The 23896-nt window shown below is 43.9% G+C and overlaps 1 protein-coding gene across 5 annotated transcripts in view; it reads right to left on the minus strand.

Annotated features, from left to right (window-relative positions):
• Nucleotides 1-23896, minus strand: part of cut (homeobox protein, cut) — a 435692-nt gene that overhangs the window by 33968 nt on the left and 377828 nt on the right. For 3 of the 5 annotated variants that reach the window (XM_065234145.1, XM_065234144.1, XM_065234148.1), the window contains 3 exons: nt 7370-7551; nt 6840-6961; nt 3956-5128 (listed from right to left, as the gene is read on the minus strand). In XM_065234145.1, coding sequence (XP_065090217.1) covers nt 3956-5128; nt 6840-6961; nt 7370-7551 — 1477 coding nt within the window. The remainder of the gene's footprint in view (nt 1-3955; nt 5129-6839; nt 6962-7369; nt 7552-23896) is intronic. The other 2 variants (XM_065234147.1, XM_065234146.1) reach the window with 1 other exon arrangement.

Genomic DNA, 23896 nt, shown 5'->3' on the forward strand with positions numbered 1-23896 from the left:
CGAACGCAATTAATTTTGAATTATCGGAAGATAAATTCTCAACTTTTTCAAGGGCCAATCCCGGCTTAAGAGGTTGAACTATTACTGCAATTAACGACCGAACCGGTCACCATAAAATACGGATGGGGTTCCGGGACTGTCAAATTGATCGATAAATCTAACGATCCACATTTGTGGAGAGTTTTTATTTTCCTACCATCGACCATGCCTAATCGGATTAAACTAGTTTGACAGATGGTTGCCTTTCGAGTGCAAAATGGCGACGGATGATGGCCGCCGTTGGTCGCTGCTGCGAGATAAATGACGGAATCATGCAATTATTATGTGATCTTGTCATGTCTTTTCCATTTCCCTCACTCTTCGCTTTATCTTGCTTTCGTCCCATTCATAGATCGTTTTACCTCAATCAAAAGCTCGCCACATAATGACAGCGCGAGGTAGAAAGAAAAAAAAACCGTTCCAAGCTGGAGGAACGGGCGGCGGACAGGGAAAAATTTAAATAAATGACATTTTGCTTGCTGGCAGCACTGGTAATATGCTTGGGAATAGCTGCGCTCATTCAAACCAGTTGGCAGCTATTGTTCTGCTGTCATTCGATTGAACATCGGTCGTGTCGCGGTGGTGGTAGTTGCCACGGCAACAGAGTAGCAACAGCATATTGCGCCGCCTGCTGCATCCAATAGCGATGGGATGGACACGACGAAAAAGAAACGAGAGAAACGCTGTCAGGGCTGCCAACAATGAGCGCGAGAAGAAATGACGAGAGAAGGTGAACCGTAATGATAGTAATCTGATTATGAAAATTTTCCTCGTTTTTCTTTTGGCTTAAAGTTCTGCAGCGCTGGCTGGCTGGCTGGCTGGCTGGCTATCATGATGAACTGGTTTCGCCGGTTATTTTTGCATCAATTTAGAGTAAATTTGCGCACAGATTTTCCTAGTGATTGTTTGACTTTGAAGCGCTTTCACATATCAACCCCCGTTTGTAATGAAGATTTCCGATCTTGGAACAACGCAAAAGTTATTAAAAAGTTTTTAATATCTTCGGCTGTGACTGTCACACAAAGCGATTGCTGATGAGCTGACAATGTGAACGCTAGAAAGCCATATCGTGGTGACGAGGGGATGGGAAACAGCAAATGTCAAATTCATTCGCAGGGGTGGGATGTGAGTTGTGATTCTTTTCTCCGTGCGTCGTCGGCGTCATTAAAATTCTGATACATTCGCATTAATTTTCTGCTTCTGAAAGCTTAAGACCTCCTCAAACCCCCGCTGGAAAAAAACGGGGACGAGGCAGACGCCGCACGGAGAGAATAAAAATATTTACTAATCATTAAACGACTCGTTAGAGCTCCCGACGAATCAGCCCTTTTCTTGTTCCGAACGACGAGGGATAGGGCACCGTACATGGGAGGGAAGGCGTCTTAAACGATTCATTCGGTATGCAGCGGAAGCAGGAGTGATTCGTACTTTTTCCGAAAATTCTACCCTTTTTTTCTCCGGCAGAGGGAAGTAATTAGATTCTCCCATTCGAACTGTAGCAGTTCTTTGTTTTCATTCCGCAGGGGTGTGAGTGTGGGTGAATGTAAGTAGGCAAACACATACACACGTCAATTAATTGATGGCCTGCGCTGAGGGAGCCGGTAAAGACGCGAAGCAAAAGTTTTTAATCTTGCAACGATCCAAAGCCGGCGTGAAATCAGCTTTTTCCGAAATTCTGGTATCGTTCCCGGGAAGAAGTTGAGCTCATTTTCATATGTAAACACGAGGTGGGGATCGTCTCGAAGGAAAATGTTTGAGTTTTTATTTCGAACTCGTTCCATCAAGTTCTTCTATCCTGATGCGGGTGGGTGGGGGATAGGAAACAAGTTTAATGAGCGGATTAGGGGTAATCGATTTTCTGCGCTCGGAAAAAGTTGCCAAAGTAGAAGAATTCGGGACCGTCTTGATTGCGCTATAAATTGCCTTTATCTATAATTTATTCAAGACAATAATTATCGCTCCACGAGCGACGACTAGACAGTGATGAGCAGCAGCAGCAGCAATAGCACATGTGAATTTGCGGTTCCTTCCTTTGTTTTCCGTGAATAATAGATGAGTTTGATTGTAGTCTATGTTCAACACAAAAGGATACACCCTTTCCCCTCCAGTTTATGCTTCTTTCGGTGGTGAATGTTTAATCGGAAGAAGGTGTGAAAATAAGGTCGGAATTCTTGTTCTCAAAGTACGGCTGATTAATTTGACAGCTCTATCCCGGCGGCTGTCATTCCCGAAACGTCATTTAATCGGACCCATTCGAGCGACTATTAATCATTCGAACGAACCGGAAGGCTGTCGAGGATGGAGTCAAGGCAGGGGGGTGTAATCGTTCAAATCGGAAATCCGATCAAAGCAACCGTTCAATAATTACCCACGCAAATAACAATGGCTGCGTTCGTGGTGAAAAAAGTGACATTTACAATAGGCTGCGGCGGCGGCGGTAGCAGTGAAGGGGGTGCCACTTGTTTTCAAACAGTTATTATTGTTGTTTCGCCCTCGCTTTGAAAACGACGACAACTCCGACGACGACGACGATGATGATGATGGACCCAACGACGTGGAACCGATTTTTATGATTAATCAAAGACTTCTCTCCATCGGTTTGGCTCGGTTGCCTGGATTGACGTTCCTACTGCGTTGGCGTGGGAAGAGCTACCGGGGCACGTAGGAAAACAATGAAATTTTAATTATGAATCAATAGCTCTTCCGGTTCGGTTGGCAGTCGAGATTTCTGTGTTCTGCTTACCTCCAGATGAGAGGGGATTTTTTTTTAGCCGGGGAAAAATATGATTGCCCTTTCAAGTTGTGCACGGAACGAGCGCATTCCGCACACACAAAAGTCAAGTGGAGAGCATTTTTGATTCTTTTGAGCAGTGGGATCAAAGTCGTAGAAGCACTTCCGAGTGGATCGCCTCTTTTTTTTTCCATTCGCTTCGAGGTTATGTTATGCAGCAGGTTCAGAACCTCAATTCTGCTGGCACAGAAGACTCTTCACTCATTAGTCTCTGTTTCTCCTCCGAGCGCAGCAACCGGGGGGAAAATCTGCCAATTTGGTAAATTTTTGATATTAATCTTTCGACGGAGTCTGAGCGCATCCAATGGCACTGCTGTGCTGCCGGTGCAATTGAAGGTTCTTCGATGAAAGATAAATACCAGAAACCCTTTCCTCCCGGCAAGTGAGTCAGTTTCTCAAGCCGAAAAAAAAAACTGCAACGTTCTCGAGCGAAAATCTGTTTGAATAGCATCGAAATGCTACCGTATCAGATTGTTGTCTGGGAAGAAGACGCCCGCGTGCAGGGGATAGGACAGTGTAGCAGCAGAAAAGCTACTTTGTAGTGAGATGCCCCTCAAACCCCATCATGGCGGCGTGGATCGTCTTCTTTACCGAGCGAGTGAGCGAGAGAAAGAGATCGAGAAACTTTTTTAATAAAATATTATTTATGCTTCCGAGCGCGCATTTTCAACTTGCACAGGATGAGAGATGCAATCACCCTACCCCCCGAAAGATTCGCCCAGGGAGGGGGACGAGGGGCGTATCATTGAGCTTCGAATATTAAAATCGTCTTTCGGAATAGTTGGTGTAGCAGGCCATGGCAAAAAAAAACGGGTGGAGTGCAGGTGCGCTGCGAAAAAAAAAATGGTGAATTTTTAATTGCACCCGCTTTTCCAGTTTTGTTCGGGAGGGATAGGACTCTGCAATTGTTTCCGAGTGGAGGTTAAAAGAAAAAATATTCGGCGGCCGTTCCCCGGGGGGCAATCCCTAATGAAGATAATAATAAAAATTATATAATAACAATACTCGGACTGTTTCCGCGGGGTACGATGACTTGGGCAAATGTCTGTGCTCGGTTTGTTTGGAGAGTTTGCGGAGGGGGGACGGGACCCTATGAGAAAAATGATTGGCAAAGCGATGACTTACCTTTTTTCGGGATCAGCGACTTGAGCAGCAGGACGGCATTTTCGTCACACGCCCAGGCGTGCATCTTTCGGTAGCTGTCTCGGCCCTTTTCGGTGAGTTTATCCCACGGCTTGGGTTTCGAAAGCAGTTCGGATACGGTTCCCTGCGATAGACCGAGCACGTACTTGGCAAACAGCCGCTGGCCGATGTTGTGTACGGAGAGTAGTTCGCGAACTCGCCGCGAGATGTGCAGCGTGTCCAGGTTCTGGTTGGCGTACTTGTCCATGTTGTAGCGTAGCATTTCCTGCAGTTTGGCTTCCATGGGGTCGCCCTTGGGAATGAGCGAATCGCCGAGGCGACCTGCCATCGATCCCGGAGGCAGTTGGAGGTCTTCGGCGAACCGGAAGTGTCCTCGTTCTTGGAATTGGAAGGGCAGACCTTGTATCAGACCAGGTCCCGGATGTGACAGCGGTCCGAGGGTATTGTTGTTGTCCTCGAGTGGACTCTTGGACATTCGCATCGGGGTGAAACCTCCGCCGTTCATGTGTTCATCATGGCGGGAGGTATCCTGCAGGATTGGTGTGCTAGCACTGGAGGAGTTATCATGATGGGAGCTAGCTTTATCTTGATCGTGCTGGGTAAGATCTGTGGGAGGATGATGATGATGGTTCATTAGTAGCTGTGGATGGTTGCGAGCGGCTGCGGCGGCTGCTGCTGCTGCTGCGGCGGCCGCTGCCAGTCCCGGCGGAGGCGGCGGCAGTTCCAGACCACGTCGCCAAGTGCTGGCGATTTCTTCACCCAAAAACGAACCAAACTGTTCAACGTTTGCCAATGCAGGCGAAAGGAAGGAGTTGAGCTGAGCTAGACTATCGCCACCGGCAAGAGTCGGAGTCAGGGAAGTAGCGCCCAAAGGAGACGGCGGCACGATAGTCGGGCTCGAAGCCGGCCGACTCGGAGCGCAAACGGTGTTGGTTTCATTACTACTAGTGCTACTACAGTTGGTGACATTTTGACTGTTGTTGATGTTGCAAGTAGTGTTGACAGTGGTGGCGCTAGCAGTGCTATCGCTGGTGCTATTGGGCGGGTCGTTATTAGCGTTACAAGCGTTACTAGCGTGAGGGGCGATCGTAGCGGTGCTGCAGTTGCTCGTCGCTGGCGACGAAGCCGGCTTTGGCTGACCGCTCGATGGAGATCCTGTAACGGACAGATAGGAGAAAGAGCAAGAACAACGGGAACACGTTTAGCAAGCTCCGCAGTGTTCCAAAAAACAAAAAACACAAAGTACAGCATCAAAACGGCGTAGCGTGGGGGGGGGGGGGGGGGGGGAGTGTATAAGACATGTTTATTTTCCCATGAAATCGAACTGCATAGAGAAAGAGCGACCGGAGTAGAATAACAATAACTGAAGCCATAAATTTCAATAATTCCATCATCGACGACAACGACGGGACGGGAGCTGAAGATGGTTCGCTGGTAGCACCACCCACGGTCACGGCATGCTTGGATGCACTCGTTCCTCGGGTGCCGTGCGTATTGTAATTTGAATTCAATAACTCCCGGAAGAAGACGTGATCGCGCGAGGTGCAGCCGTCTGACAGTTCACAGGTTCGTCAAAATCGCATCGCCAAGTAGCGATAAGAGATTTTTAATTTTGATTTTAATTAAAAATTACCGCAAATCGAAGCGAACCGGGGTCAGAGGAAATCTGATGAATCCGGAATTGTGTTTTTTTACGGCGGTGCATCATTTTTTTTTTCATGGGATTTCGATTCAGAACAGTGTTCAAAAGTCAGCGTTCAAACAATCATCAGCTCACCGTAAAATTTGATTTTATTATTATTGGAGTTTTGGTGGAGCTGCCTTGCAGCAATCATGATGAGTGAGTGTGATTGTGGAAGCGCGTGGGAGATTTTCTGTGTTTAATTTAAAAAAGTTTTTTTTTATTAATGTGAGAATGAAAGCGGCACACTGACTGGCCTGGGTTCGAGTTGAAGTAGTGTTCGCGCTTGGCTCTGCGTTTGAAAGGCAAATGTGAGTGTGAGTGTTGTTTGTTTGGGTCGGTGGGTGGGTGGTTGGCTTGCCGATGGGTAGGGAAAATCTGAAAACTAATAAAAATGATACTCCAGTTTTCGATGTTTCGAGGTGGATGATGAGGATGATGAGTGTGTCGAAAGAGCACGATGATGGCAAACAACAATGGCTCAGCAAGCAAACGAACAGGGGGGGGGGATGAGGGAAGAGTAAGAAACTGAAAACGAGGTCAATCGTGCGATTGTCAAACTTTGATGAGACGTCATCACGACTGCTGGGTTTGAGTGAGGGGAAGGAATCTAGCGAGTAAGCAGGGGAGAACAGTTTGGAGGCAGTTTCTGAGTGAGTGTGGCGGTACAAAATGCAACACTGAAAATACACGCGGCAGCGGCAACGGCGGCGGCGGTGCGCCAGCTGTTTGGGATCGATCTCAAAGTGTGGAAAGATACACGTCATTAACATGTAAACATAATTACGTCTAACGGCGCGAGTTTCCTCCTCGGAGCTCGAGTTGCTCCGGTTGAGGGCGCCGCTCGGGAGAAATTTATTAGTCGCTGCAGTGCTGCCAACTGTGTCGGACCTCCGACGCAGTTTGTTTACTAAAAGTGCCCGTAAAAAGCAGTCACTTAAACGGTTTGTTTGGAATTTCTCAAATAGTAGGTAATTTGTTATTTCTACAATAAGGCACGAGTAGATCAATAACTTGCCGATTGGAGGCGGCGCTCTCAGGGCAGTAAAAACTAGCGGCGCCGCCGCGTGTGCATTCGAGCTGTTGCATGTTGTTTATTGCCGACATTTCTTGTTATCAGCTGTGTAAAATGGTCTGATTGTGATGCCTTTTTTTTTTTGTTTAGTGTGGTTGCTTGGGGCTTACCTTCGGAGTTGGACGATTTGATCGCTTCGGTTTGGGCCGCCAGGGCTTTGGTGCGTTCGAGTAGCAGCTCCTGGAACTGCTTCGAATCGTGCGGTGAACTCAGATCTACCGATCGTAGTATGCTGTGAAAAAAGACAGGAGTACGATTAGGTTTGTATTTCAAATTTCTGACCTACTGCCGTTCGGGAAATCCACTGACACATAAAGCACGGCATGGGGGAATACCGAAAAAAAAATCGGAATTTGATAGATGAAGGGGGAGCGAATTTTTTCGCGCATATACGCGATGTTCATTTCCCGAGAGGGGAAAAAATTGCCCTGAAGGGGTGAGGTTATGTTTGCTTACAGTGAGTTTTGTTTTTAAAGCAAAGCGAAAAGAAAAACATCCCTGTAAGGTAGCTCAATTTTGGGATCACGAATCACGACCTGCCCGCGATTTACCGGGGGAGGGATGTAATGAGATGCAAAAACGTGTCAGCTATAAAAGCGGGATTCCGGCGGCAGGAGGTTCCGCTAGGATCGATACTTACTTGTTCTCTTTCTTCAAATCGTCAAAGTCCTGCTGCTTCTCGATGCGGGACTCTAACCGCACGATGTGCTGTCGCTTTTCCTCCAGGCGGTCCTCTAACCGCTGGATCTGCAGGTTGTGCGACTCCTGGATGTTGGCAATGGCCGTCCGCAGGCGGGCCACTTCCTCGAACAGTGCCGATATCTGCGGGACAAGACAAGAGAGGACAGACGTTGCAGTTATAAGCTTGATTAATTATCGCTGACATACTGTCATAATCTCTAAGCTGGCGTCACAACGAGCGAATTGACAGCTCACATACACCGCCCTCGTCCGCCTTTGTCCATAGCCTTAGCATTTTCGAAATTAATTAATTTCCCGTCATGTCGTCTTATTGTAAATCTATTAAATAGTTATAAATATAAATCGTCTGTTTATTTGCGACTTTCTTGCGGTCCACAACGACGACGAGGTCGATTTCCTATCCCCCCCCACTTTCCCACCCACCGACGTCGTAGACAACTGTCAAATTGGAATTCAAATCACAGACGGCACTGACTTCTGTGTGCGTGTGTGAGCTTGCTTCGTTCTTCAAGGAGGCAACCGTCGTCCGTGCAATCGAATGCCAGGAATGCTAAATAAATCTTCACTCTCGCTCGTTCAATGACTGCTGCTAGTTTCCTATCCCTCCCGAACGTCAACTCAGCTCATGGTTAGCATGAAAGGCAAAGCATCAGTAACAAATTCACCTCCGATTCGATTCTGATCTGTTTCATTAATTTTCACGTTCCCTACTCAACGCAGGTTCCGCTCCGAGGAGGGTGGAGGCGATAAATCAAAATTCTAAATACGATACCGCAAATCCTTTCACTCTTCAGTCGCTTCCAGCTAGGCGAAAATTTCCTTTTAAATCGCTGCTCATTTTCAGACAGTGAATTTTCCAAACTATTCACCCCTCCCCCACCTAGCTCCGTTCCTCCCCAGCACCGGTACAAGATATATGATGAGAAATTAATATCTCCAATTTTGATCTTAGTAAGCGCTGGAAAATATGGGAGGGTAGGAAGCTGCTTCCGGAGTGTGCACTCCTTCTTCCGTCTTTTGACTCACTTTTCGGTTGAATTCCTTCGAATTGAAGCAAAAACAAAGCAGGCTCAATCAGAAGAAAGTTGTAAAGTATTTCATTCTCGCAACAATTGATCGAGTCGGTTGAGTTGAGAGCGAAAAGTGGTGGCTGACAAGCGGAGGGGGGAAGGAAACTAATTTCGACAATTCCCGAACTCTTCTGCTCGGTTCGAAATCAGACGGAACATAGAAAACTCATCAAATTTTATTAATAACTTTCGGTCGTCACCCGCCGCAACCCGCAGTCATTTTTCTGTGTGATTCGTGGGAGGAAGAAAATCGATTCCTTTGCCCCCACTCATCTCCGTCGTCGGCGTGCGCCTCTGTTCAAATTTTTGCGTTTGACAAATGACAATAATGGTAAAAGCGTGGAATTGTTCTGCTTGCTGTGTTCGGATTTTTTTTTCGGGTCCACCCAAAACGCGAAGGGGAAAACAACAAGCGAAATAATAGTAATCATCGCGAAAAAAAAAGTGAGTGAGTATGTGCCGGTGGTGGTGGGAAGGGATAGGACACTGACCGCGTGGAGCTAATGACGACCGCAATAATGGCTCCTGCTGCTGCTACTGGTTCTATGTCTGATTCGGCCAAAGTTGAGCAGAGGGGCATAAAGAAAAAGGACATAATTTTTCAATTTCGGCGATCGTTTCGGATTCCTACCCCCTTCTTTTGTTGTCAAAGCGTGGATGACGACGTGCGCGGGTGGAAGGAACGGCGAGATACTTACAATAATGGCTCTCGGGGCTGTGGAATCTCCATATATTCATAAATAGGGTATAGATTATTTTTTTCGGTCGGTGCCGGTCCGGTTTTTGTGTGTGTTTGTTCTCGCTAAAATATTTGCGTGCATCGTGAGAAGGGTTCTAAGCCACAAAAGTGGTCTCTACGGAGCGGACAACGGTAGTCGCACTCTTGTAGCACATTTTTATTGTTTGAGAGACAATAAAAAAAATATATATAAGGGAAAGGACACGGACTTTTGTTGTGGTTTTTTGCAGTTGTCATCCTGCGTGTAGTGCGGGGGCATATATTCAGGCGTTTGATCGTAAAAATCTTGTACGTCGATAATGGAACTTGTCGGGCGTAAAACTGCGCATACATTTTATTTTTCAAGAGCACCGTGTGCAGCGTGGAATTAATCAGGCTAATGACACCGAGTCAAAGCTGAGGAGTTTCCGCCGCCGTTAATGAGTGTATCAATTTCAATAGATTGATGGCTGAGCATCGAGGGATAGGACTGAAAATTATGATTACTCGCGTACGTCATTTCCCCGGCTGCCTACTTCGATGAATGGGACAAATCGTTAAAATTCAAGTGGTGGCAAAGTTTCAAGTGCTGTCTCTGCTTTTAATTACGGGCATGGCTTTTTTTCCATTCTATATCTCCACCGGTGCAGATCGATAGAAGGATACGGGTGCGGGGATCGTCTCTTCCGGCATTCGAACGCAATTACATTACCGAGTTGTAAATATACAAATAAATAATATTTTTCAATATTTTTCCCGGTGATGGTCGTCGCGCTCGTTTGACGCTGATGGCGGTGCTCGAGTTTTCCGTCGTCATCGTCGTCGTCCTTGGCTGGAAGGATGAGTGGTTGTCGTTTCGAGTCAAACTCGAGTCGACAGCAGCTTGGGAAGAGGTAACCACGAATTCGAGAATAATGTGATAGATAATCTTGATGATGCTGGCTCTGCTACAGACATCATTGTACGCGCCGGGAAAAGAGCGACCGTACACACGGCGGCTCGGAAAAGCAGCACATGAAACAGAAAGTAACGGTCGACTGATTTGAAATGGTAATACTAAGAGGTATATATCATTTTTGGCTCCTCGCTTTTTCGGCAGGAGATGTCCTCACCAGGCCAGGACCAGCATCTGCCCTGTGCTGGAAGCTCAACCAAAAAAAAAAGCATCAAGACTCATCAAGTAATATCTCTCGAAGCCTCTCTGCCCCCAACCTCAACGGTGTATATTTATAAAATTTATATCTATTTACATACATCTAGGCGACCGACCGAGGACATGACACCGGAATTGGAACCGAAGCCACACTACGTCGACGGACGGACGTACGAAAGCTGCTGAGGGCGAAATCCCTTCAGAAAAAGGATTATTTTTTCGTTCTGAGTCTTCTGAAAGAGACGACTCGCAACACATGGCCCCCGCTTGCTCCCCGCGGCTTATGAATTATGACCGATACTCTCGGCCGCGCAAGAAACTTGCTTTGGTTGTGTCGTGTCCTATCCCCCAACTCCGAGCTCACATCTCGCAGTTGATCTGGATTAGAAACCTCAGCGCCACCACGCGTCATATTACGTAACCGTCAGAATCGTAACCTAAAAGGAATCCTGTGTCCGTTCGTCTGGATGGTCCAGGGCCAGAGCAATAGTAATGAAAATAAATCGACGCCACATCGGGAGAAGACCACCGCATCCGACGACGTCCTTTATTTACATTCAGCCCGGATCATAAATTAGTCAATATTTGGTTCACTCTCTCGAAATCGTCCTCGTCCGTCGCGGTGACCGTCGCCAGCTCAATGATTAATCAAAAGTTACATCGCGCACGTCGGAGGGAGAAATGGAGCACATTCATTTGACAAATAATGAAAAATTGACATTTCGCATGGGGGCCTTGCGCGCTCGCGGAAAAATCACCTTAATCGTAATAAATGGCATGCCCGCACCGGAAAATTAGGTGTGGAGACTCGCGCACCCCTCGTGAGAGACCTGTCGGTTTGGTTTTGTCATCATTTGTCATATTCATTGCCAGCGTCGTAAAGTCTTTTCGTTCTTCCTGGCTTGGCTCGCAGTCAAATCGTGTAATTAATATCGATTTTCGCGCCAGTCAGCAACCGCCAGAGCACCCAAAATACTCATTGTTTGCCCATCGTTAGCCAGTTCGATTCCTTTTAACCTAATAATCTCCAAATATTATCTGAAAACATACCCAAACACCACTGGAAGGCACGCGCGAGAGGATGAGACAGTTGGGCGAGTGTCGTACCCCTTTTCTCGCTGGGAAGTGTCGTTTTTTTTTGGCGATGAGCTGAAGTGGTGGTACACTGAAATTAACACTCCGAACACGATGCTTCCGGTAAAATGTGTAACGGCAAACTTGCAATGTTTGAAAAATCAAAACTCAGCCATTTATTGATGAATTTCAAATCTAACAGTGCCATTTGAAACTACATACTATAAAGATTTATTAGGTATCAATAGATTTAACATCTATTGATAAATTGCTGAGCAATGATTTTATGAAAATTGCAAATTTGTACCAAACTTTCACGAGACGATTTTCTAGACGCAATGCATTTGGGGAAAAAAACTTTGTTCGAAAAATAAACTAGCATACAATTTTATTTTAAAAACTTTCCAACAACCACATTTCCGAATCTGTTCATGTTGCGAAACTTTGAAAATCCTACATTATTTTATGCAAATCGGTAATCTGTATTTCCCGGTTGGGTAGCTTGAAAAACCTTTCCGTGGAAGTCAGAAGAAACTTCCGGCAGAAATCTGGAGAACCTTCCGGGAAAACAAGGAATCCGGTTGAACTTCCGAGGGATGTTGAAAGAAACTCCCAGACGAAACCGAAAGCATCTACCGAGGAAAGTCAGACTAAACTTCCCAGAAATTTCATGGAGGATGCCGAAAAAAAATCGGCAGAACCTTACGGGAGAAGACTGAAATAACTTCCTGATGATAAAAAAAGAAAATTTTGGGGGAAAATCTGGAGAAACCTTCGGTGAAACCAGAAGAAACTTCCAAAGGCAACCGGAAGCATTGGTAGGAGTTGGAAGAATATTCCAAAAGAAGTTCAAAGAAACGCCCAGAAGAAGTCAAAAGAACTTCCAGACGAAGTCGACTGAAATTTTTAGAATATGTTGGAAGAAACTTCCGAGGGAAGTCAGAAAAGACACTTCAGAGGAAAGACGGTAGAAACTTCCGGGGGAGTTCAGAAGAAACTTTCGGAATAATCCGGTCGAAATCTTAAATAACCTCGCCATGAAGTCAGATGAAAGATCCGGAAATCGGTAGAAACTGCTGCAGGGAGCTTGAAGGACTTGTGGCAAAAACTATCATAAGAAGTCGATATAAACTTTTAGAAAAACCCGGCAGAAACTTTAGGGGAAATCGGAAGAAACTTCCGGGGCAGTCGGATGAAACTTTCAATCAAAGTTGGAGGAAACTTCCGGATGAAATCCAAAAAAAATCCCGATGAAGTCTTATGAAACTTATGAGGAAATCTGGAGAAACTGAGGTAAAAAAACAACTTCCAGATTAATCCGGAGGCACTTGTGGGGAAGTCGGAAAAGGAAAACCATTTTCAAAGGAAGTTGGTCGAGACTTCCATAAGAAGTCAAAAGATTCTCCAAAGGAAGTCGGCTGAAACTTCCGAGGGAAGTCAGAAAAAACTTCAAATCGAAGTCAGTAGAAACTTCCGGGAGAACTGTAAAATAACTTCATCAAGAAATTTGAAAAAAAAAAGTCAGAAACTGCCGAATGAACTAGGATGAAACTTCCAGAGGAAGCCAGAAGTACATGTGGGGTCCGGGAGAAGTTGGAAGAAACGTCCAGAATACATCGAAGAAATCACCAGAGGAAGTCGGCGGAAACTTCTAGAACAAGTCGAAAGACACTTCCGAGGGAAGTCAGAAAAAAAAAACTTCAGGAGAAGTTGGTGGAGACTTCCTGAAGACGTCAAAAGATTCTCCAGAGGAAGTCGGCTGAAATTTCTAGAACTCTAAAATAACTTCCTCAAGAAATTTGAAAAAAAAAACTTCCTGATGAAGTCAGAAACTGTCGAAGGAACTCAGATGAAACTTCCAGAGGAGGCCGGAAGTACATGTGGGGTATGTCTGAAAGACACTTCACGGCGAAGTCGGTAGAAACTTCCGGAGACGTCCAAAAAAACTTCCTCGAGACATTTGAAAAATCTTCCAGGTCAAATCAGAAACTGCCGAAGGAACTCGGATGAAACTTCTAGGGGAATGTGGAAGAATCTTTCAAGAGAAATTGGTGGAGACTTTCTGAAGACGTCAAAAGATTCTCCGGAGGAAGTCGGCTGAAACTTCTAGAACAAGGTTGAAGGAACTTCCGTGGGAAGCCAGAAAAAACTTCAAAGGGAAGTCGATGGAAATTTCCGGAGAGTGCCGAATGAAGCTGTCCAAGGAAGTCGACCGGAACTTCCGAGAGAAGTCAGAAATAACTTCCGGAAGAAGTCTTAAATATCTTCCAGGAGTAGGCTGACAATTTCCCAATGATGCCAAATGAGGTTTTAGGGGGAAATAACAGAGTTCCAGAAGATGTTGGAAGAAACTTCCAGGAGAAGTTGGAGAAAACGTCCAAAAGATTTCGGTAGACCTCCTGAGGAAATCGGCAAGAGCTTCGAGTGGAAGTCGGGTAAAGACTGAAGAAACTTCCCGAAGAAGTCAAAAGAAGCTTCCGGGCGAAATATGTGGACACTTTCGGGAGAAATTGGAAGTATCATTCGATGGAAGTCGGGAGAAGCTTCCAGAGGAAGTCGGTAGAAGCTTCCAGAGGAAGTCGGAAGTATCTTCCAGTGGAAGGCGGAAGAGCCTTCCAGCGGAAGTCAGAAGAAGTTTCCAGAGGAAGCCGGAAGTCGGAAGAAACTTCCTGGAGAACATGAATGATTCAATAAAAATCAAAAGAACCTCCCGATCCCGAAGAAATCGATAGAAACTCCCGGAGATTACTTGAGAAACTGGATGCATGTTCTGGGTAAGTCGGAAGAGTCTTAGAACAAAATTTTCAATGCCTAATAGTAGGTACTAAAGCTCAGAACTCTGTCGACAAACTTCTTAAAATTGCTTAGGAATTATCCTCAGAATTTCAATGAGCTTCTAGCCAGAACTTCCTTGGAATTTTCCTCTGAATTTTCGTGAAATTCTTCTTAAGATTCATCATTAAGTCCACTGAATCACCTTGGAAGTTGGAAGAAGCTTCCACAGAAAGCCGGTAGGGCTTCTGGGGGAAGTCGGAAGAAAATTCCTGGAGAAGTTGAATGCCAATTCTAAAAAAGTCAAAAGAATCTTTCAAAGATATTGATAGAAACTTCAAGCTCGTGTATTTTGGGTGGGTCGAAAGAATCTTAGAACTAAATGGTCAATGCTGAATGATTGATTTTATTTAAACCTCAGAACTCTTTTGGCATACTCCTTAAAATTGCTTAGAATTTCAACAGAATTCTAGGCAGAACTTGAAAATCGTCTTAAGATTCACTTGGAATCCTTAAGTCCTCTGCATTACCTTGGAATTCTACTGACAACTGCCTTGGAAGCTATTCTTAAATATCACGTGAAGTTATGGGCGTTGCAAGGTTAAAATACGTTTCCCAATTCCCGGGCAACTGAAACGATTTCCTGAGAAAGAGAAGGCATGCTTAAACACCTTTTTAATAAAAAAAAAATAGACCACGACGCCTGAAATTCAAAAGAAAAATTCAAGCTAGAAAAAATTTCCTGTGGAAGTCAGAACAATCTTCTGGGAGAAATCTGAAGAAACTTCCGATTGAAACTGGAAAAATCTTCTGAGGTAAGTCGAAGGGAATTCCCAAAGAATCTGGTGGAACTTCCGAAGGAAAATGCAAGAAACTCCAAAGGGAAAATGGACGAAATTTCCAGAAAAAGTAGCAAGAATCTCCTAAGGAAATCAGCAGAAACTTCGAGGGGAAGTCAGAAGAAACTTCCGGCATAAATCTTAAAAAAACATCCGAGTGAAACAGGAAAAATATTCTGAGGGAAGTTGGGAGTAACTTGCCGAAGATGGAAGAAACTTCTAGAAAAACTACAAGAGACAGCCCTATGGGGTTGTACGCAATAGTGACGTAGGACTACGTGGTCTTATATGATAAATCTTATTTGTTAACTACAGCACGAGCTTGGTTTGGTGAGATCGGATGGAATTCAACTTTGAAATCTGTGTTAGGGAAATCGCTTTTCGCAGGCAATCGGTGATAATTTTAATTATCATAGCAGCAGTTGTACATTCGTGCAATTTTCAACAGTGACACTTTGAAGAATGAGGAAGTCTTAAATTTAAAAGATGCGTAGAAATATGTCTGATAGATTGGTGATAAAATTATTGAAATTGGTGCAGGGGCAGCTGAGTTATTTACGTTCAAAATCTTTCATAATTTTGTTCCATTTTCGGTTTTCACAAAGTGTACCCCCATATAGAAATCACAGACGTAGTCCTACGTCAAAAGTAGCAAGAATCTCCTAAGGAAATCAGCAGAAACTTCGAGGGGAAGTCAGAAGAAGCTTCTAAGGGATGTCAAGAAATAAGAGAGAAGTCGGAAGAAATATGGATGAACATTACAAAGAAAATCGAGAGAAACTTAACCTTTCCGTGGAAGACAGAAGAAACTTCCGATATAAATCTAAAGATCTTCCGGATGAAACATGAAAAATCATTAGAAGTTACAAGAAGCTTTCAGGAGAAGTTGAAAGAAACTTCCAGAAGAAGTCGCAAGAATCTCCTAAGAAAATTAGCAGAAACGTTGAGGGGATGATGGACCTTCCAAAAAGCTAAAAAAAATCAAAGAGGCATCGAAAGAAATGCCCCGGAGGATGATGGATGAAAATAACTCGAAGCTTCCCAGCAGAAGAAACTTCAGAAACTTCCAGGGGAAGTTGGAAGAAACCTCCAGAAAAAGTCGGAATAGCCTCCAAAGGAACACGCAGGAAACTTCGAGAGAAATTAAGAAGAAGAAAAACTTTAAAGGGAAGTCAGTAGTACCTTCCAAAGAATTCCGGACGAAACATTCAAAGAACGTTGGAAGAAAATTCCAGGAGACAAAAAAAATTCAAAGGGAAGTCGGATGAAACTTCCGGAGGATAAAGGGATGAAACATCAAACAAAAATTCAGCAGAAACTTCCGGGAGAAGACTGCAATAACTTCCAGAAGAAATCTGAAAAACTTCTGGATGGAGTCAGGGAGGGAACTCGGAAGAAACTTCCAGGAGAGATTGGAATAAACTTCCAGAACAAATCGAAAGAATCTCCCGAGGAAATTTGCAGAAAATTCTAGGGGAAGGGAAGACAAAAAATCAGCGGGACGTCAGAAGAAATTTTACAGAGGATGCCGGCTGAAAAATTCAAAGAAATTCAGCTTAAACTTCCGGGAGATAACAGAAACAATTTCTGGGAGAAGCATGGAATAACTTCCAGAAGGAATCCTAAGCACTTCCCAATGAAGTCAGGGAGGGAACTCAGAAGAAACTTGCAGAAGAAGTTGGAAGAAACTTCTAGAGGAAGTCGGAAGGATTTGTAGAGTAAGTAAAACAAAAACATCCATTAGAAGTTGGAAGAAACTTCCAGAAAAAGTTGGAAGAATCTCCAGAGGTAACCTCGAGGGAAATTCAGAAAAAAAAGTAAGAGGGAAGTCAGTAGAATTTTTGAAACAATTTCGGATGATACTTCCAGGAGAAGTCTTCAAAAACATCCGGGAGATGTCTGAAACAGCGAAGTTAGACAATTTTCCGATGAAACCAGAAGAAACTTCTGGAGGAAGCCGGAAGGACTCATGGGAGAACTCGGAAGAAACTTCCATGAGCAGTTGGAGAAAACTTTCAACATAAGTCGATAGAAAGTCAACATAAATTTTCAACAGAAGATTAGAAACATTCCATGGAAGTCAGATAAAACTTTCAGGGGAAATCGTTAAAAACTTCGGAGGGAAGTCAGAAGAAACTTCCAGATGAACCGGATGGATTTGTGGAGGAAGTCGAAGAAAAATAACTTCCAGGAAAAGTTGAAGGAAACTTCCAGAAAAAGTCAAAAGTTGCTCCAGAGGAAATCGGCAGAAACTTCGAAAACTAATTGGAAGAAACTTCCGTGGGAAGTAGAAAAAACTTCAGAGGGAACTCGGTAGAAACTTCTGGGAGTTGTTAGTGAACACTTCCAAAAAAAAGGCTGTAGTATTTCCAGAGAAAATCGGCACGATCTTCCAGGAGAAGTTTGAAGAAACTTTCCGAACAAGTCAGAAGAAACTACTGGGGGAAAACTGCAGATACTTTCTGGAGGAAATGGAAGAAACTTCTCCAGGAAGCCGAAAGGACTCCTGGGTGAAGTTTGGAAGAAACTTCAAGAAAACTTCAAAAACAATCGAAAAAATCTTTCACGGAAGTCGGTAGAAACTTCCGGGCAATTACTTGTGAAACTTCCCGAGAGACAGACGAAACTACCGGGAAAAGTCGGATGCAAGTGCTGGTTAAGTCGAAAATAGCTTAAAACTGAATTTACAATGCTTAATGGTTGGAGTCAGAGAATTAACCTTTTGATGAATTTAACTGTCATCATTCTGGAAATTTAATAAAAATGATTCCCAGTCGCCGAGCTCAAGAACCAGGTTTATAAATAGAGCAGACCAAAAGCTCCTATGAGCTGAAACTGAAATATTTTGTTTTTCATTCTAGATCCAGAATCTGAATTCAAATACTTCTCTTAAGGGCCTTCCACATTAGATCCGTTTGCGTTGACAGCAGTGTTGGCAAAATCACAAATCAATTGATATTTTCCGCTCTCATGCGCTCGCAATTTCACGCGTGATATCGGAGCAAAATATCATGCTTGATATTGATTTTACAAGCTCCTTTGATATTGCGAGACTATTCACAACGAGCAAAAATCAAGCTGAGAGTTGACTCGACACAAAAATGATTCCGTTGCACATCGTTTTCTTAGAAATAGAGGTGGGCAAAATAGCTCATCTGGATGAGCGGAGCAGACCCGTCGCTCATTAAAGGGAGTCGATTCTTTCGAACAGCTTTTTAGCTTTATAGAAATTTTTAAACCAATGTCACACGCGATGATATGATCGACATTGTGTTTTACACGATGTTACGCATTTTCTCAAGCTATGCAATCCAGTCTACATACAGATTTTATTTCTGATCTTAATTCTTCAGCAGATTTGCTCTCACTATTCTCGGCTTCAGCTCCAGATCATCAGCTTAGATATGGAGATTGGCTCTCGAGCTGTTCTATAGACTCGACTCACTAAAGTCAGCTGATGACCCGTGGTTCATTTTTTGGAACCGCAGCTCATCAGCTCACTGATATCATAAGTGTAATATGGTGTATTCAGATCTGAGCGTGCGAGCGAAGCAGAGCAGAATTTGCGTTGGAATGAGAATGACAACTAGCACTTCTGTGCCTCTCGTACATTCGTAAAATCTCGCCCCGCGCGTGAAATATCGCTCAGGACGGAATCCACTTTGATTCTCCAGCACAAATGCTCCCACTATTCTCGGCTTCAGCTCGAGATTATCAGCTCAGATCCGGATCCGGAGCTGAATCGTGAAGAATCGAGAGAAAAAAGATCGAAGAGCTGGACGGGTCCGAGAGCTGTTATGTCAGATAATCATTAGAGCCGATGATTCGGAACCGGAGCTGAGCTGATAAGCTGGAGAGAATAATGGGAGGAGAGGTAAGAGCACATATACTGGAGGAATAACAGTAGCAATAAGAGCCGTGTACTTAAATGCATTGGATAATACCAGTAGAAATTTAAGATCGACTAATCGTAGGTACATGTTGAATTACGCGCGCATCTTGTTTTACGCGGTGGCTGTTCAATGCGTGCTTTTTTAATAAATTCCGCTATAAGTGACGGATCGAATGGTTTAGATTTGTGATAACAGTGTGCTGAAGAGCAGCGGTTCCTAAAAAATGAACCGCGGGTCATCAGCTCACTTTAGTGAATCGGGTCTTCAGAACAGCTCGGGAGCGGATCGACCATCTCTACTTAGAAAGAGAAAGTATAGATTGCTATCTCTTTTTAATCTTCACCGATGGCAGACACGAAGGGAAGTTTCGGTTGCATTCGGGTGTAGAGCAAAAATCATTAGACTCAATCTCACCACAGTTTGGTGAGTTTTGCAGTTGGTGAGTTTTGTTAGCTTGATATTCTGAGCTGCGATATCATAGCTTGCCAAATCAACCGCAGTTGTTTGCTTGTTGATTTTAGTCTACGAAAATCAAGCGTGATCTTGGGCGTTGGTGAGATTTGACTTTTCGATATTTTCCCAACACTGGTTGACAGCTAGATAATAGATTTAGCTGTCACTTAGCTGCAACGCGTCAAATTTTTCGCTGCCAGTACTCAGGAGAACTTCAAGTGATATCTAAGGAATTCTTGCAAGATAGTGATGAGTAGAACTTCATTGTACTTAATGATTCCAGGTGAGACCGAATAAGAATTTGTAGATAATTCATAGAAGGATTCAGAGGAGAATTTTTGGTTAGAATTCAAAGGAATTTTTAAGATTTTTCCAAAGCGGAGTATTCTAAAAGAATTCTGAGGAGAATTTCTTGGAAAATTCTCGGAGAATCCCTAGGAAAATCTATTGAGACTGGATTCTGAGATTATTTAAAGGAAATTCTAGATTAAATTCCACATAAACCCTGTGAATGTTCTAAGACAGTTCAGAGGAGTCAGACAACTTTTCAGGATCTCGGAAATCGAAAAAAAAAAAATCAAGATCTGCGATGGAGAAAACTTTTCAATATCTCGGACTAAGACAAAACTTCCAGATTTCGGAACTAGACATTTCTTCCCCGACATTTTGTGCTTCGAAACATTGTTAAATTTCAGATCAACAATGAGATTTTCTCCGAGAATTTTCCATGAAATTCTCATCAAAATTCTTTTAGAATACTCCGCTTTGGAAAAATCTTACAAATTTTCTTTACATTTTAAGCGGAAATTCTTCTATGATTTCTTTAGAAGTGCTCAGAATTATGAAGTTATAATCACCACTACTTGCAACAATTCTTTAGATATCACTAGGAATTCTCCTCACAATTATCCTACAATTCGGTTTAACTATGAGGTACATATTTTTCTTGAATTCTCCTCAGAATTCTCTCTTTTCTCTTGTGTCTGTCTAACGACAGAAAACTAACATCTTCCCTGCATCTTGTAATGAGTCGGGAAATTCCAAGATGTGTAAGGCTCCTGAATTTGTACCCAAGTCCAAGAGCCTTGCAAATGTACCAAGGTCGGAAGCTCGAAATCTCTGATGTGAGTACTTTCCTTACCAAAAATTACAATATTTCCATTGGTACCGTAAAGGCTCGAAATCCGGACACTTTTTAAAGTTGCCTACTATGCTGAAAATAGCACGAAAATTTGATCATGGTCTTCTGAATCATCGTTCTGAATCATCACACTTATTTGTTTTGTTGGAAAATAGGTGTAATATTATCCGAATTAACGAACTGTCTGGTATTCCATGAATTACGGTTGTGGGCATCGAAAAAAATTCTGACATATTGCCAAACAGTTTGATTGGGAAAATACTTTTAATGATAATTGAAATTAAGGTTCAAATTTTACTAAAGCTGAGTTATTTTTTACATCAGAGTGTATAATTTTGTCAGTTCCTTTCCAAAACAGTGTTGCTAGTTTCCGTGATTCCGCACCCAATGGAAATTTGTTTTCCTTTTGAATTTCCAGTAGGAGGCTTAAATCTGAGCGCCACAACGTAGGATTCGACCAAATTTTCGTTTCCGTGCCGAATCAAACCATCGAAACCCAGCATCGTCCTTGCCGGCCATCGTTTCGTCTCCATCGGATTGAAAAAAAAAAAAAAAATTTATGTTACAATTTCATATCTCTCCCTTTCTTTTTTTTCTTTTTTTTTCAACTCGTCTCAACCAAATCCGAATCGTATCCATATCGAATCGCACCGCCCGGGTGCGAGGGAGCGAGTGAGTATCATAATCCAAACATCGCGTAAAATCCGGTCCACGACCAGTGTGAGGTGGGCGGGGGTCAAGATCGACATGATTTGAATAAAGATAAAACAAGAAAACCTTCCACCTAGGAGAGGGATTGGCCGGGATTGACCGGGAGTCGTGGAACAGGGAAGGATGTTCACACCGCTGGAAATCGCTTTTTTATGAGCGACAACGCAAGGATCCGGAAGTGGGCGAATGGACTTCCTTCGCCGCCGACACCGCCGAGATGGATCAAACTCCGGGTAAGTAATTCCGTCAATCTGTCAATGTGTTGCGACGAGAAGAGAGAGAAAAAAACTGGCAATTGAAGGGACAGTTTTCCGATGTAATCCTTTCTGATGGCAGCGTTAAATTTTTCGGCGAGTCCGAAAGAGGAGGGATGAGTGAAATGCGATACGGGAAATATATATCATTTTTTTAGAAACGCAAAACAAAAAAAGAACACATGCAAACAGGACCTTTTCCAAAGTACGATGTGGAGCTACAACCCAAACAAAAAAAGAGTTGAAAATATATAAGTAATAATCATTAGAAAGGGAACCCCGAGAGCCAATGACAACCGGGCGAACGAAGCGTATTTCTTTTGTGTGTACACTCACCAGGGGGAAAAAAGGCAGAGTAGAGGAACCCTTTTTTCGTTGTTTTCCGAGGACCGAGAGTAAAGTACATTCGCGGGATGTTTTTACATCACTCTTGTAACGTTATAAAGCATAAATTTATGCTCGTATGAAAAAGGACCAATGTGAGAAGGGTTCTCCCCACCGACCGCCGTCACCGCCTGCACGATATGCAACACGCTCCACTCCTGACGACGAGGTACCCCCCCTTAGCTTTGTATGCGTACGCGGCTGGAGATAATATCTTAGATCCGTCATTGTGTCATATCAAGATCGGTGAAAAATTGCCTCCCACCCCTTCTCTGCCAGCGGGTTCCATTAGCGAAAATGCTGCTTTGTGGCTTTCTGTGTGTCTGTGGATGATGCTGCGTCGCCCGCCAGAGGAGGACTCATTATTGAAATGCATTTCCGTAATGGATTTATAGACATCGGTGAATGAAAATAGATAATAGCGATTTTTCTTGTTGTCTCCGGGCGACGCGCTGAAAAGGGATCCGTTAAGTGATATGAAAATTATTCTCTCCCGGAAGCCAAAGTAGGCGACGACGACCGAAAAACGACAACGACGACGACGACGACGACGACGGTCGTAGATAAGGGTGATTAAAAGGGGTGTCTCGACATTGTAAGCCATGCTTTCCGGTTGCTACAGGGGAAGTGGGGTAAGTGAACACATTTGTAGGGTTCAATGAGCTAGTAGTGCAGCGGCGAACTATAAATCATAATCAAATTAGACCGAATTTTGGGAAAAATAGGTACCCCTCAATTAGGACCGGAAACCGTAGACCCACAGACAGTATCTCGGAATCGGTCCGAAAGACGGGTTGTAATTCATTTAAAAGTCAGAAACAATTTTTAACCGATAATAAATGCCTGGTTTTAAGGTGGGAGAAGGATTTTCCTGATGCTTATCTGTCTGTACGTGTCTCCCCCCTGCATGGAGAACCCGATTTACAATGAGACTTTCGATGTTTCACATTGAAATATTTATTCGGGAAGTGTAAGTATCCTAGCAACGCGCCGGACGAGAAGCGATTTCATTCTCCAAATGAGTGAAATGTCGTAAAAATCAAATGAAGCTAATGAGCGAAAAAATCTCCGCCATAAATTTGTGCGGCTGAATTTAATTAGCCTTCTCACTCCCCCTTCCAGCACATCACTGCAGTGATTCTTTCCTCTCGTTCGTTTAATTTGCCATTAAAATACTCTCTCTCTTTCGAGTGTGTCCTGCGAGCAATCGAAACCTGCAATGAAGTGTCCCCACCAGAATGCCTGGTCCCCTTGCTGGGACCACTTTCGATAATAATCTCTAATCCAATAATCATTATCTTGCGAAATTGGACTTCTGCGCCACCCACCCCTCGCAGCCGTTCAAGGATATAAACTTCCTTCGGTCACGCTTCCGGACCACCGGAACCGGCTATCCGCCCCCACAGATGTATAAATTTCCTCTGATCTGAGTCGATTTAAAAAATCGCTCATGCTTGTCATTGAGATCTGCTTCTTTTTTCGCTCCTTGCTTCGCATCTTCGGGTCCATCGTTCGGCAAAAAAATAAGATTGGCTACTTAATTCACCATCAAAGCTATTCAATTAATTCCACGCGTCTCCCCTTCTTCACCGTCATTCAATTAGACTTGGGCGACAAACATCCATCTCACTCTCTCTCTCTCTCTCTGTCGGGTGTAATCCCAATTACCGCGGAAAACCGTCTTCCTTCTTGGCGGCGGTCACCGGCAATGAGTGCATGATTCAATCGAATTAACTTTTTATCGTCCTCCTGTGCGCGAGAAAGGATCCTCATTATTTACACTCCTTCGACGGCTTTCTTCCGAAACCAGCACACGAGCACGAGCCGATCGAATTTCATGCCTTTCGCGCCTGCAAGGTAGGCACAACGGAAGTCACGTCACGGCAGGCGTCGTCGTCGTCGTCGTCATCAAAAACCAAGTGGAATGTAAACAGTTCGCTTTCCTGCTGCCACCCACCACCCACCCGCTTGCTTGGTTGGAAGTGAAAAAAAAAACCAGGATC

This window comes from Ochlerotatus camptorhynchus, unplaced genomic scaffold (assembly GCF_037179485.1).
Source record: "Ochlerotatus camptorhynchus isolate MF236.1 unplaced genomic scaffold, CSIRO-AGI_Acam_v1.1 ptg000432l, whole genome shotgun sequence".
NCBI lineage: Eukaryota > Metazoa > Arthropoda > Insecta > Diptera > Culicidae > Ochlerotatus > Ochlerotatus camptorhynchus.